A 15,109-nucleotide genomic window follows, 5' to 3' on the forward strand; every position below is an offset into this window, starting at 1 on the left:
GATCTTTCTTGACTCAAATTGCTATTTTTTTATTAGTTTATTTAGAATATTTTTTTACTCCATTGATATCGTAAAAAAACTATTTCGACAAGTTTGGACTAGTTTCGTTTGAAAACCTGATGAAAACAACAGAAATAAGTATCAGTACAAGGGTTAATGTGACTTGGCTGCGAAATCAGGAAAGATCTTATAGAGAAATTGCTGTTAACCTTGGATTGAACTTCTCCACTGTCAGAGGCATCCTGAAAAGGTATGAGGAGCAATGTACAACGGAAAACAAGAGTCGTAAAGGTCGTTCACCGAAACTCGATCCAAGAATGTTACAGAAAATAAAAACAGAAGATCTTAAAAATCCTTCAATAAGCGCATCAGCCCCAGCTAATATGGTTTAATCTACTTCTGGAACCGGGTTAGTGAAAGAACAGTAAGAAATTCTTTGAATTCGCAAGACCTTCATGGTAGGACTCCTCGGAAGAAGTTATACATCAGCGAAGTTAACCATAAGAAGCACCTGGCCCTTGCAAGGGAATGTATTAGCAAACTGCCAGGTTTTTGAAAAGCGTCATCTTTTCAGACAAGAACAAGTATAATTTATCTGGATCTGATGGTAGAAGAACAATCTGCAGCAAGCTTAACAACAAATTCAAAATGTCAGAGTTTCAGTTAAGCATGGTGGTGAACATGGGACGGTAGGGGGTTGTGTTTTTGGCCACGGTGTAAAAAAACTGATTCATATCGATGGTATATTAAATAAAACAGATGATATCATTATACTGCGCTGAATCTTAAGGAAAAGTGCTGCTAAAATGGGGATGGACAACAATTACATGTTCCAGCAAGACAACGATCCCAAAAAAAACCAAGGAATGGTTGATATTTAATGTTGGCAGACAATTGCATATTTGTGGCTCCATTTGGATCAAGAAGTAAGAATTTGTTATTTGAAAATAGCGAATTAGAGAAACTACATCGATTCGATCGAGGGTTCCGAATGAATTAAACAAGAGTCACAAAAATAATCGGCTTGAAGTTCGTCTTTCTTTACTATCATGGCATAAAGATAAACCATTTTTACATCACATTAGTACATGTGATGAAATATTTATTCTTTTCGATAATCGTAAACGTTTGGCACGATGGTTAGATAAAGATGAAGTACCTCAACACAGTTCGAAACCAAATATTCACAAAAAAAAAACTAATGGTGTCTGTTTAGTGGTCCATTGTTGCCATTATCCACCACAACTTTACGAAACCTGGTCACCCGATTAAGGCGTATGTGTATTGTAACGAATTGGGCGAAATTATGAGGAAACTTGGAATTAAACAACCGAAATTGGTCAATAGAGATAGGCCAATCCTCTTACAAGACAACACTCAAACCCATGTCACACAAAGAATGTTGTACAAATTACAGGAGCTGGACTTGGAAACTCTCTATCACTCAACTCATCAAACTCTTCATCAACTCACTGCCATTTATTCCAGGCTTTGAATGACTTCGTGCAAGGGAAAACTTTCACAACCGAAGAAACTAAAAAATGCATTTCTGGGAATTTATTGCCTCTTGCTCTCCGCTACCGACATAAACAAGTTGCCATGAAGATGGCAAAACTGTGCCGATAGTTTAGGCGTATATTTTGATTAATTACAGTACTTCTTGGTTGAGATATAATAAACCAATCTTTTGACTTAAAATCGGACATCTCGTATTTAATGAACTAATAGTTGAGGAATGGGAAATAATTAACCGAAAGTACATAAAGGATCTTGTCCTGTTGATACCAAAACGTTTACAAAATTCAGCCAATTGATCAGCAATTCAATCACCTGAATCTAAAATCACAGATAACCATGGTGTACAGATACTTTTAACCGTTACTGTAAATCTTGATAATGCGGGTTTACACATGCTTAAGACTAATGGCGTCAATGGTTACGCCACTAAAATTTTTAACTTGACTAGTTAGTGCGGAATATGATAACTCGAATGTGAAGCATGCAATATCATTGCTAAATTTGTAGTTGATTTAAAGAAAAAGAAACATCATCAACGGAAAGCCTTCGGCACCCATTATTTTAAAAAGTGTCTTATAAGCGCTTTCACTAGTAATACGTGCTGTAAGCATAGAAAACAGTCATATCCTTCAAGGCATTTGAATGGCCGCTTGTTAGTTCTGCAAACCACTTTTTTGGTCATTATTAATACAAGCTGCCATCAAGAAGAACTACGTACTATGTAGCTCCACCAAAGCGAAAATCCAACTAATGGCGAATCGACGTGCAAATGCTGGATTACACAGGCAAATTAAGGCAGCAATACTACTAGAACATTGAATATACGAGCCCTAACAACGATATGTTGTAACAAGCAGTTAGTTTATGAAATAAATCTTCTGGGCTGAAATTTTTAGTAAATTTATTTTTTTAAAGTGGAAATATATAATTATTGACGTTTTAAAAACAGTTCTGAATCATTTTTGCTTGAAAATTATAAATATTTCTTCAAGCAATACATCTAAATAAGTATCTCTGTCGAAAAACCATGATAACTAAATATTGGAACATTGGAACAAGTGTTGCTTTTATCTGCGTTTTGGTTAGGGAATAGATGAATACCGATTAATAAACAATATTGCTAGCAGCACAAACCAAGTTTGGTTGTTAATACATCAAGTAAAAAATGGTTATTCATAAAATTGATCATAATGATGCGTGAAAAACTTTCTTCTTAAAAACCGAGAGAAGTTACATTAAGTGCACAAGTATGAGTCCACGTTTTTTTTTCATTTGAATAAATTAACTTTTACGTATTGTATTGTTTTCCATCACGCGTTTTAAACGCTAACTACTCATATGTGATATTTTACATATAACCTTTATTCATTTTTTAGTTTAAGCTTTGAAGATGTCTACTTTTGTGCCCGGAAAAGCGCATTTGCGAGAAACTTTGCTTTTTATCTTCCACCTCAAGAATAGTGCGATCGACGCTCATTAAATGCTCGTCAATGCGTATGGCAATAATGCTCTTTCATTAAGAACCTGTCAAAAGTGGTTTAAACGATTTAATTCGGAAGATTTTGGCGTCAACGATAAGGAACATGAAAAACTTCAGAAAAAGTTCGAGGAAGAGGAACTGTAAGCATTATTGGATGATAACGATGCTTAAACGCAAGAACAGTTAGCGGCTTCTCTCAACATCACTCGACAGGCTTTTTCACATTAATTACATGCTATGGGGAAGATCCGAAAGGAAGGAAAATAGGAGCCTCACGAATTGACTGAAAGGAAGAAGAAAAATTGAAGAACATCTGAAATCCTGCTGGAAAGATGTCAAAGAAACTCCTTTCTTCATCATGTTGTGACTGACGATGAGAAATGGATGTATTTTGACAATCTGAAACGTAGGCAATCATGGGTAAGCTCAGAACAGCCATTAACTTCGACCGCTAAACCCAGTGACCACAGCCAGAAACTTCTTCTCTGCATCTGGTGGGACCAGCACTTCTTATATTGCCAAATCTACCAAAAAACGGTTTGGCGAAAATGTTATGATTTTATTACATCCTCCCAATAGTCCAGACCTTAACCCAATTGAGACGGTTTGGCATTAAATGAAACAACTACTAAGAAACAATCCTCAGCGAACTTTATCGTAATTGCGCGTTAAATTATAAGAAATATGGAATAACCCTGATTTATGTAAAAGTCTTATGAACTCAATACCTTATAGAATTTAGGCAGATATAAAAGCTAAAGAAGACATTACATCCTATTAATAAATATTTTTAATTTAAAATTTATTATTTGTTCCAATATTTAGTTGTCAAGGTTTTTCGACGGAGGTACTTATTTAAATATGTTACTTAAAAAAATATTTATAATTTTCAAGCAAAAATGATTCAGAACTGTTTTTAAAACGTCAATAATTATATATTTCCACTTTAACAAAATAATTTACTGAAAATCTCAGTTCAGAAGATTTATTTCAAAAAATAACTGCTTGTTCTAGCATATAGTTGTTAGGGCTCGTATTCAACATGTGTCCAAGTCGATGTTTACATTATGTACAAAAACATAAGATTGCCGCCACTAAAGTCTTTTCAAGATAGACACGATGAAAACAAGCGCACGCACACAAGTCATAACAAAACTATTGAACAAGACCGCACTTAGACTCTCTTAAAACGTAGTAAAGGACGATATATAAATTTATGGCTAAAATAATTTAATAAATTAAAAGTTAAAATATATAAACATATCGACAAATCACGCATAACAATAAATAACAGTTAGTATTGTATATATAAGTACGTACAAAAGCAAGGAAAACGGAACTGATTCCAACTTTGTAAAACGATTCGTTACCTGCAGATATAGGCCAATCAATGGATGGCTACATGATGGATGACGAATTTATTATTGTTTTGATCGTGTCTACACTGAAGATGAATGGATCCATGCATGTGTAAACGCACCTTTAAATCTGATTACTCAAATGAGATATAAAACATAAAAAATATCACACTTTGACTAGAAAATATAAATTCAGTTGAATGTAGAGGTTAACATAACTCTCATTCAAGAGTACGGGATAATAAATATTTCAAGAAAACTTACGCTTACTTAACATACATGTTAAGGAAGAGAGAGATATCACATCTTTATACCAGGTGGTTAATATTGCCAGGCTATTAAGAAGTAGGAAACGTTTTTAGTGCATTTAGAAGTAATTTTTTGCTCTCAATGGATAAGTAAAACTTAGTTATAATTTGCAAAAAAATTCTTATATTTTTATCCATTGTTTTGTTTAAAACGCTCCATACTTCCTTATTGTATCAATGGATAAAATGTTTGATCATTGTTCCATTACGCACATTCTTACTTTAAACAATTTATCTGAATTGAAAAAATACTGGATATGTCTGGGGACTTATATTGTCATACTCTAAATAAGATGGATTTATATAGAAACATTTAAACATATATTTGAGACCCTTTGAGAGTTTAGCTTCCCTCTTTTTCCCGTAAAAAGTTGGTCATACGAAAAGCTTATTTGTCTCTTAAATACCTCTTTAACCTCCTAGATGTAACTTTCCAAGACAACCAACGCGTTATAAGTCCTGGGGCTGAACGATTGTATTGTTATTAAGGCGAACTGGATTTTCATTATTCCAGTTCTCATCTGGGGTGATATCGCTTCGGTGACTAGGACCCTCAAAACCCGGATTAAGAATTATGTTTGGGAGCAACTCTATAATCTCAGGCTCTTCCACTACTGAAATCTTACGTCTTCAGGCAACGCCGAAATTATTAGAATATTTACCATTAGGAGACATCCTGCATTCCTGGTAAAGAAGCACACACGTCCCCAGACCAAGAAGAATCAGGGCGCCCATAACTATCCCTACAGCGACGGCCCACCATCTAGTGTCGAAGTGTTCAGCCCCTTTGAAGAAATGTCTGGCTAATTCTTTAGTGAAAAAAAGAGGAAATTGAGGGAAACACCAAAAAGATGGAGAAGGAAAGCAAAGAGAGGCGAGGCTTGTCGGGGCTGCTACCTACAAGTGCTCAAAGGAAGCTCTAAAATACTTTAAGAATAGGCCAAAATCACATGCTACAAGACTTGAAGCATTTAAGCTTGCTCTTGCAGATTTGTCATAATACAGTTCAAAACATTTAGTAAACTAAGTAATTACCTGCTTCAGAATACTGACCCCTGGTGGTCCCTAGAACGTACACTAATGGGCTCCGCCCAAGTTGATTTGTTGCCCACATTCTAAACTCATAAGTGGTGTTTGGTTTCAAGCTGAATATTTCAACTTGCCTCTAAACAATCACAAAATTATTTACATTACTATAAAGAATGATTATTGAATAATACTATGAGAGGAACATTTTTTTCACATCATATCACAAATATAGATTTTTTGCTACAACCTTGCGGTAAGAAAGCCTTACTATACGCAGATATGAGTTGAAATTAGAATTTTATAATATGTTCTAGAAAACATTTTACCAGACGCACACCAAAGTGGTATGTAGGAATGTCATAATTTTTGGAGCTATTTGATATTAACAGGCATGTAGTAAAATTTTTTATAGTTCTGTGTGTATAAAGATTCTGTCACACATTAATATTTAATTTAACTTGGAGAAGAAGGTGAAATAAGATGACTACCATGCTTACTTACTGCGTTAGGTGGAATGTGATTTGGAGATACTGGCATCCAACTACTATTAGTAATTGCCAACCGATATTGGGCAGTAAAGTTTATTATAGGGTACCCACCAGTCCCAGTAACTTCCCACACTAGTAAAACTAATACTGTAGCAGGTTTTATTGAAATAATTAATGGTGAAGGTGGTGCTATAAGTGAATTAGAATGGGTTTAAATGTTAGAAAGGATTAAATAGTTTGCAGTTAATTATGTTATTTTAGGTTAAATGGTTTCTATGGAGAGTACTTACATTTTACAGTGACATTGACCTTCCCTTTAATATCTTTAACATCATTTTCTCTAATACAATTGTAAATTCCTGAATCTGATTTCTCAACTTCCTGCAGGTACAAAGATCCATTTACTAATACAGTCATTTTTAGGTTGTGACTTTGCACTTTGCCTTCTCTTTCCCACATAACATCTCTCGAATTTAGTAGAGGACATTTTATCGTTAAGTTGTTTCCTATATCTACAGAAAGTTTTTTGATAGTGGCAGCTAAAAAATAATTGAAAAATCCTGTAATATTGTACATATGGTCCATGAGAAAGACTTCAACTAAAATTAGATGACCACTGTGAACATTTTAAATTTTTCTAGCATTTCAGGTGTAATTGCAGTAAATATCTACTTACTAGTTTAAATTTTGTTAATAATGTTGTTGTACCTTTAGACAAAAAAGCATGTTTTAATTGAATGAATCATATTGTGGAAGCTCGCATTGCTTATCCCACAAAATTCCACTTGTTCCATAAAAAAACTTTAGTTTAATGGTAGTTGATGTGACTAATGATGAATTTTATTATGAAATTGCCAGTGTAATATTGATTTAAAAGAGGCTATGCATAGATGGATTCATTCATAAAATGACTTTGCAAATAAATTCACGCTTATTAATAATATAAAATACAAATATACTAATAGTACTGCATTCTTGTGAAAAGTCTGTGAAGCAAAGCTGAATACGTTTGTCTGTATCACGAAATAACATTCTTAAATCCTTCATACAGCCACTAAATGCATTGCCATCTTTGATACCTCAACTTCACACCTTTGTCTTGTTTACCTGTTTTGTGGTGTGATGGCAAACCTTTTAAGTCTTATTTTGGATTTACATTCTCAACACACAAATAACGAGGTACTTATCTCATTTATACGTTATGAGTAATTCTACACATTTTTCCATAAAAGAAAACTACAGACCTTTGACATTAAGGGCAATGGAAATGAGGCACAATACCGATCCCAATGTAAAATACATAATTCCATACCATATCTTTAGGATATAAATTCTGTAACTGCAAACTGTAATTGTTAATAAATCAAGTAAAAAACGTGAGAATAAACTATTAAAAATATGAAAAGTATTAATGGGAAACTGGATACAAACACAAACAGGCACTTTCCATTAATTCCAATTTTCGATCAGTTTTGACTTTTGCGTTGGTTGACATTTAATTAACAGGGATTTTCCATTTTCCAGCACGGTTTGAGACGGGCTTTGAGCGCTCCTAGCATCAGTCTATCCCACCTCTACTTATGACTGATGGTTCCCGATTGTACTAAATGGTGTAAAATAATGTTACTGTCAATGTCAATCTGGCACAACGTTGACAAATTTAAAACAACAATAATTAGAAACAAAAACATATATTACAAAATTGCAATTTTCTTTGAACCTTTTCACGTATTTAATCGTTATTCAAAGAAATTTTAATAAATAACTGCATTTGATACATTATATCTTTAAAATCTTATAATGGTAGGTATTCAAACACCAAAAAATCGGTTCTATTATTTGGAAAATCAAACTTTACACAGGATGTTTTAGCTTGTCTTGGTACTTGGGGACATGCACATTCCACACAGATGTAGCAGTTTGCCCGCAAAATTTAAAAAACTTTTAGTGCCAGGTAGAATACAGCATATTCTCTGTACTGGTAACCTATGTACCAAAGAATCTTACGACTATTTAAAAACCTTAGCCTCCGATGTTCATGTTGTCAGGGGCGACTTTGATGATGTATGTGATTTTCATTAATCTATCAAAGTTCATTAGAAAAAAATAATTTTTTTTAGAACCTAAGTTATCCAGAGCAGAAAGTAGTCACAGTTGGTCAATTTAGAATTGGACTCTCCCACGGTCATCAAGTGGTTCCATGGGGTGATCCTCAAGCTTTAGGTACCTAAACCTTTTTTTTTTACGTGTGAAATCAGCAAATTTCCTTACAGCTTTAATTCAACGTCAGTTAGATGTGGATATTCTGATATCTGGACATACTCATAAATTTGAAGCTTATGAACAAGAAAACAAGTTTTATATTAATCCAGGCAGTGCCACAGGCAGTTACAATGCACTGGACATGTAAGTTGGCTTAAATTTCATTTAACCTTTTAGCAATTTTACAAAATTTCCAGAACTATAACTCCTTCATTTGTGCTTATGGATATTCAAAATACTACAGTTGTAACTTATGTTTATCAGCTTGTAGGTGATGATGTAAAAGTTGAAAGGATAGAATATAAAAAGAATTAAATTTTAGTTCTATTTCCATACGTTATCATTCATATTTTTATATCTTTTTATTATTAAGTTTTCCTATGCTATTATTAACGAATGCATATATTAAGAAGTAATATGTTTCTCAAATTCAAATAATTTGTAATATTTAATAGAAAATTAAATAAATAAATAACAAATTAATATATAATCAACAAGATTTATTTACAATTTAAAACCTGAGTGAATTGCCACAATGCCCAAATTCAAATTCTCATAACTAACTTGTCTGAATCCTGCTTCTTCTATCATATTTTTGAAACACTTCTGAAAATTAATTTATTTTGATTATAATAAAGTTAAACATTTTTGGGAGAATTTACTTGATTTGGAAATTGTCTAATACTTTCAATTAAATATTGGTAAGGCTTCCACTGGCCAGTAATTAATTGTCCTAATACTGGTATGACCTGAAAGCTGTACTGATCATATACCCTGCAATAGTGGGAATATCAATATTTAATATACAGAAACCAGCCAATGTAACAACCATTGGGCTACTGAACTCTCCAATTGACTAAATTCAAGACACAGAAACTGGCCTCCTGGTTCTAAAACTCTAAAAGCCTCACTTAAAACTTTGTCTATATGAGTGCAATTTCTTATTCCAAAGGCAATAGTGTAGGCATTAAAACTATTATCTGTGAATGGTAGATGCTCTGCATTGCCTTAAAATGACAAGTATTTAATTAAGTTAAAACAAAACAATGATCATAATTATAAAAAAAACCTTCTTGCCAAGATACGAGTTCTGGATCATGTTTAAGCACTTTACTCCTTTCTTTGCCTACTTCCAGCATGGCAGCATTTATATCAGTAATAGTCACATGGCAGTTTTTAAGGTCATATTCCTTGACGTAATTTAAAAATCGGAAAGCAATGTCACCTGTAATAGTCTTTAGGCAAATCAACTAATTGTTAATTGTTTTATAATACCTGTGCCACCTGCCACATCTAATAGTTTAGTATTGACCACAGGTCCTAATTTACATATAAAATAATCTTTCCACATACGGTGAATACCAAGAGACATAGCATCATTCATGATATCATACTTTTTAGCCACATTGTAGAACACTTCGTTAACTAAAGCATTTTAAGGAATTGAGAAAATGGTAGGAGGAAAAAATTTTTGATATAGCAAACCTTTCTCCTGTTTCAGGGTTTCTGGAATCGTTTCAAACCCAAAGTGTGTGCTATTCTGCTCTGTATGGCTTTGATTAGTAATAGTTTTGAGACTTCTCGAAAGTGTTCGTGAGGGGGTAATGATTCTATGAAATTTAATGAAGAACATTATTGTCGTAGATCAATAGTATTTGATTATTGTCGAGCTGTAAAATGATAAAAATCAAAATTATATCTTAATTTTTAAATTTTATGTTAAATATGAAAATACGGAATCAAAATACAAAGAGATGGTGAGGTTAGCAAAGAGCAATATTTTAGCGGTTACTTAGATGATCACCGGTGTAACCGGTATAACCGGTGACCCAATTCTTTACCAAGGTAATGGATTAACAGGCCGTTTTGATTTTTAACTAAAGTGCAAGTGACTTGCATGGATTAGGAGGTTTTTTTGTTGAGCGTCGTAGCGGTAACTTACGTAGAGAAATTCCAAAGCAATCGCCGTGAATCTACCAAAAGGAAAAATTAATGCCAAAAGTCCCTGTTGTAAAGGCCAAAGCATTCACAGGTCAATTTACTGAAAGTATTTCATGTAGAGAAACAGGAGTGATATAACTAATATAAGTACCTATAAGGCATGGATGTTACTGGCACCGTTATTAAAATTGGTGACCCCATCTTCTCTTAAAAAACCGTTAACTGTCACTGTACTTGTCACCCGTTATTAGAAAGGATTTTCGACTTTTAAGTCTAGTTGTATGTCTAATGCTTAGCTCCATCTGGTGGTTAGGTTTCGCATTTGATTTTGTTTATTTGTCAAAACATCTAGTTTAATTGCAGGTGGTGTTTGAAGTTTGTGTTTATTTCTCGGTCTATTTTATTAATTAACATTTAACAGAATCCAGGCACCACAAATTGAAAAACTCACTTTAAAATAAAGTTTACTCAACAAGATGTCTGTTAGAACGTACGGAGATAAACCCATTGCTTTCCAGCTTGAGGAAAATGGCGAGTATTATTGCGTTGGTTCGGAGGTAAGCACCATAGCCTAGAGATAGATGTTAAGTCGCATAATATTTCCCATTTTGCAATTTTATGTTTCTTACGTTAAACCATTTTTTATTTGCTTATGCTTGGCTTGTAGGTTGGCAATTACCTGCGCCTCTTCCGAGGCTCCCTTTACAAGAAGTATCCAGGAATGTTCAGACGTTCCATCACCAATGAGGAACGAAAAAGACTTATAGACTTAGGCCTCTCACAGCATTGCTTAGCAAGTAGTGTGTCCCTTCTAAGAGCCTCTGAGGTAGAGGATATTATAGAAGGAAATGATGACAAGTATTTTAATTAAATCATACTACAGTGGACAAACTTTTGATGAAATCCACTCCAAAATAGATATAAAGCAGTCTCAGTCCACACCAGTGACCCACCACTTCCAAGGGAAAGCAAGGGCAAGAAGAATACTCAGTGGGTACCATCACTGCCAAACTCTAGCCATTTGGATGCAGTGCCACAGGCAACTCCTATCAACAGAAACAGGGTGGCAGCCAAAAAGGTAAATATGTATTTTGTCTATCCATTGTGTGTTTGTACATTTCTTAATGTCAATATACTATAATAATACTATAATAATACTTTACTGTTTGTTGTAACAAACATTCAAATATTTCTAGCAAATACCATGTTTGCCTTTGGTGATCTGAAATGAGAATGCATTTGTGTTTCTGTATCAAACACACACACACACACACACACAGTGAATACTAGTGCATCCTAACACACTTTTGTCCAAAGAGGTCTTCTCAATTTCCATTAAATAACAATTTTTACATAAATACACAGCTGTTTCCTTATATCTTCTTTCTCTGCAAAACTGAAAAGCCAAGTTGAATTATGCATTATTCAAATTCTCTTCCCTCTTGCAATGTTCTGTTATACACAGGTACATGTACTTGAGGTGCCCTTCTAACAAGTAGTTTAATTTCTCGATAATTTCTGACAGATTGACCCTTTCAATAAATTATTCTAATTTTCTTTTTCAACAAATTTCAACTACATTATAGTGGCTGATCACTGAATAAAACATTTTTAGAATAGTAGTTTATAGTCTGCTTTAATCCTTGTACTTCCTTCAGATATGTCGGGCATTTCTGATCTCTATCAGGGTGGTTTTAAAGTACCAAATGCAATTTTTTGTAATTTGGTCAGTTGTGATTTCTGATAAGGGTTGTCTTTCATTATGATTTGTTCCACAGATATGGCAACATTCCTTACCCTTACAATGTTTCACAGAATGTCTGAAACTGCAACATTTAAAACACATAACATTAGTATATTCTTATATGAATATGGGATTCAAATAAAACGTTATTGATTTCGAGCTCTATAGATGTTTGAAAAAGTGGGGAATGATTTGTAAGATTCAGTCTTCTTTTAACTTGTTCTTACAATCAATTTTTGTCACGTATGAATTATTCTTTTTTCCACCGTTGGTCAAAGTTCTTATAATTATTTTGCAGGTGAGAACATTCCCTTTATGCTTTGATGACACGGAGCCTCAGTTGAACATCGAAAATGCCTGTCAAGCTGAATTATTAGTGCCCATTCGATTGGACATGGAAATTGAAGGGCAGAAACTGAGAGATACCTTCACATGGAATAAAAATGGCAATCAACACAAAATTTTTCAATAAACTACATAAATCACGGTTTCTATCCTTACAGAAAGTTTAATAACACCAGAACAATTTGCGGAAGTTTTGTGTGATGATCTCGACCTGAACCCGCTTACTTTTGTGCCGGCAATAGCACAGGCTATTCGACAGCAATTGGAAGCATTTCCCAATGAACCTCCAAGCATCATTGAGGATAATGCTGATCAGAGAGTGATCATAAAGTTGAATATTCACGTAGGAAATACTTCTCTGGTTGATCAGGTTTGGGCAAGAAATATGAATTTAATTTATGTTGTTAATCATTTCAAAACATCTAGGTTGAGTGGGATATGAGTGAAAAACAAAACAATCCTGAGGAATTTGCCCTTAAATTGTGTTCAGAACTGGGCTTAGGTGGGGAGTTTGTGACTGCAATTGCTTACTCTATTAGAGGGCAGTTAAGCTGGCATCAAAGGACTTACGCTTTTAGTGAAGCTCCTTTACCCACTGTGGAAGTTCCTTTTAGGTATGTCTAAAGTCTATTTATTTTCAAGATGGACGCGATTAAGATAAGCGCACGCACACAGGCAGAACAAAAGTGTTAAACAAAACCGCATTTAGACTTTCTTAAAAAGTAATAAAGGACGACATGTGAGTTTATGGCTAAAATAATTTAATAAATTAAAAGTTGAAATTTTAAAAAATCACGTGGAACAAAAAATAGCAATTAACATCATGTTCATATATGTATAGTGCCCAAGATAATGAGGGCTACTATGGGGATCTTCGAAACGGTAAGAGATACAGATTTGGTTAAATGAGAGAAAAGTTGCGTAATCAAGGGCTTAAAAAAATGGCGTTTAGAAATCGCCGAAATATTTTTTTATTTTTGAGATATTTGGGAAAAATTGGATTTTCCGGTTTTACATATAATTTTTTTCTGGTGGTAATATTAAACCTAGACCAAAACTGATAGCACTTCTCTACAGCAACTTTTAATGCGCTTTAACGTGGCATTGTTAGTTTTTTAATCCGACGTTTTGTCATTGCGAAACCATCATCAACTTCATTTTTTTTAATACGATCCGGATGTTCTGATATCAGATTCTGAAAGCTCTTTTTATTCTAAAAATTAAAAAGCTAAGTACAGGTGCGCAATATTTTTTTTTGTTTAGAGTCAAAAAAAAAGACTAAAACGCAATTAAACTGCAAAGTGTCATACATCGTTAAATTTAGAATAAAAAGGGCTTTCAGAATCTGATATCAGAATATCCGGACCGTATTTAAAATAATGAAGTTGATGATGGTTCCACAATGACAAAACGTCGGATTAAAAAACTAACAATGCCACGTTAAAGCGCATTAAAAGTTGCTGTAGAGAAGTGCTATCAGTTTTGGTCTAGGTTTAATATTACCACTAGAAAAAAATTATATGTAAAATCGGAAAATCTAATTTTTCCCAAATATCTCAAAAATCAAAAAATATTTTGGCGATTTCTAAACGCCATTTTTTTAAGCCCTTGATTACGCAACTTTTCTCCCATTTAACCAAATCTGTATCTCTTACCGTTTCGAAGATCCCCATAGTGGCCCTCCTTATCTTGGGCACCCTGTATAGGTATGTACAAAAGCAACAAAAATAAAACTGATTATAACTTTGTAAAACAATTCGTCACCTGCAGGTGTAGATCAATTAGCGGCTGGGCACATGATGGATGACATGTTTATTAGTGTTTGATTCGTATTTATCTTGAAGATAAATAGACTATAATAAGATTTGTAAGTAAGCCAGTTCATTTTATCGGTAATTAGGACCCCATCAGAATCAGATCAATGGGCTCCGTTCTTGGAAACCCTGACTGATGCGGAAATGGAAAAGAAGATCAGGGATCAGGACAGAAACACGAGAAGAATTCGCCGCTTGGCTAATACCACACCGGGTTGGTAAATGAGGATTTTGAAAAAAAATTAAGAATATATTGCGTAATGCTATCTCTGTGTAGTAATTTTTATTTAATTGATTAAAGTGATAATGATTGGGACTTATAATCAAATAAATGTAATTTTCAAATTACACTTATTTTTTTTATTAAACAGAAAACAAAACTAAGTATTTTAATTTGAAGTAATTAATCGAATTCAATTAAATTGGGAACAATTTGGCATCGCTGCTTGGGGATTTTTAATCATTTAAATCTGACAGAGTTGCGAACTTTAATTGGGGTTTTTCCCTTTTAACTTAATCGAACAAGAGTAAGGGTATTTTCTGAGAAGCTTATATGAAAATTGGCATTTTCTAGTAATATGATTTTAAGTAATCATTCTACAAGATAACAAAAATTGGATGCTCCTTTCTGGGAGAATCGGACTGCGCTGAAATGGACAGAAGTAGCGAAGACGGAGCAAGCCAAACAAATGGGAATAATCTACCGTTTGCCTCAATTTCTATTTAATCCGCTAATGTATGTAATGATATTTAAATTATATTCCAATAAATAAATTGAAAGAGCAACTTATTAGATCACTTGTTTCGAGTTTTCCAGTAGCA

The 15,109-nt window shown here is 33.7% G+C and overlaps 4 protein-coding genes across 7 annotated transcripts in view; 2 read left to right on the top strand and 2 right to left on the bottom strand.

Moving 5' to 3' along the window:
* Window positions 1–4,383: 4,383 nt before the first annotated feature.
* Window positions 4,384–7,750, bottom strand: LOC136416422 (protein turtle homolog B). Of its 3 annotated transcripts, none has more exons than XM_066401581.1 (6): window positions 7,426–7,750; window positions 6,472–6,720; window positions 6,195–6,370; window positions 5,700–5,829; window positions 5,327–5,473; window positions 4,384–5,278 (listed from the first exon to the last, which is right to left on the bottom strand). In XM_066401581.1, the coding sequence occupies exons 1-6, from the start codon at window positions 7,481–7,483 to the stop codon at window positions 5,115–5,117; spliced, it is 924 nt and encodes a 307-aa protein (XP_066257678.1). In that variant the 5' UTR covers window positions 7,484–7,750; the 3' UTR covers window positions 4,384–5,114. The 3 variants fall into 3 exon arrangements, with proteins under 3 accessions (XP_066257678.1, XP_066257680.1, XP_066257679.1); XM_066401583.1 differs by having other exon boundaries at window positions 7,494–7,749; XM_066401582.1 differs by having other exon boundaries at window positions 5,327–5,449; window positions 7,426–7,749.
* A 243-nt stretch (window positions 7,751–7,993) lies between these two features.
* Vps29 (vacuolar protein sorting 29) overlaps window positions 7,994–15,109 on the top strand; it is a 101,622-nt gene continuing 94,506 nt past the window's right edge. Inside the window, exons 1-4 of the mRNA XM_066401810.1 lie at window positions 7,994–8,245; window positions 8,302–8,404; window positions 8,455–8,587; window positions 8,641–8,834. Coding sequence (XP_066257907.1) covers window positions 8,075–8,245; window positions 8,302–8,404; window positions 8,455–8,587; window positions 8,641–8,758 — 525 coding nt within the window. The 5' untranslated portion in view covers window positions 7,994–8,074 and the 3' untranslated portion in view covers window positions 8,759–8,834. The remainder of the gene's footprint in view (window positions 8,246–8,301; window positions 8,405–8,454; window positions 8,588–8,640; window positions 8,835–15,109) is intronic.
* Coq5 (ubiquinone biosynthesis protein COQ3, mitochondrial) lies at window positions 8,923–10,169 on the bottom strand. Its single transcript, XM_066401808.1, has 6 exons — window positions 9,929–10,169; window positions 9,719–9,868; window positions 9,513–9,668; window positions 9,273–9,450; window positions 9,106–9,217; window positions 8,923–9,049 (listed from the first exon to the last, which is right to left on the bottom strand). The coding sequence occupies exons 1-6, from the start codon at window positions 10,074–10,076 to the stop codon at window positions 8,948–8,950; spliced, it is 846 nt and encodes a 281-aa protein (XP_066257905.1). The 5' UTR covers window positions 10,077–10,169; the 3' UTR covers window positions 8,923–8,947.
* On the top strand, window positions 10,745–15,080 carry Snr1 (SWI/SNF related, matrix associated, actin dependent regulator of chromatin, subfamily b, member 1). 2 transcript variants are annotated; one of them, XM_066401602.1, is made up of 8 exons: window positions 10,745–10,941; window positions 11,052–11,242; window positions 11,303–11,462; window positions 12,427–12,574; window positions 12,632–12,843; window positions 12,900–13,087; window positions 14,374–14,501; window positions 14,862–15,080. In XM_066401602.1, the coding sequence occupies exons 1-8, from the start codon at window positions 10,861–10,863 to the stop codon at window positions 14,867–14,869; spliced, it is 1,116 nt and encodes a 371-aa protein (XP_066257699.1). In that variant the 5' UTR covers window positions 10,745–10,860; the 3' UTR covers window positions 14,870–15,080. The 2 variants fall into 2 exon arrangements, with proteins under 2 accessions (XP_066257699.1, XP_066257698.1); XM_066401601.1 differs by lacking the exon at window positions 14,862–15,080 and having other exon boundaries at window positions 14,374–14,635.

The sequence above is a fragment of the Euwallacea similis genome, chromosome 23, assembly GCF_039881205.1.
Source record: "Euwallacea similis isolate ESF13 chromosome 23, ESF131.1, whole genome shotgun sequence".
In the NCBI taxonomy this organism is placed as follows: Eukaryota; Metazoa; Arthropoda; class Insecta; order Coleoptera; family Curculionidae; genus Euwallacea; species Euwallacea similis.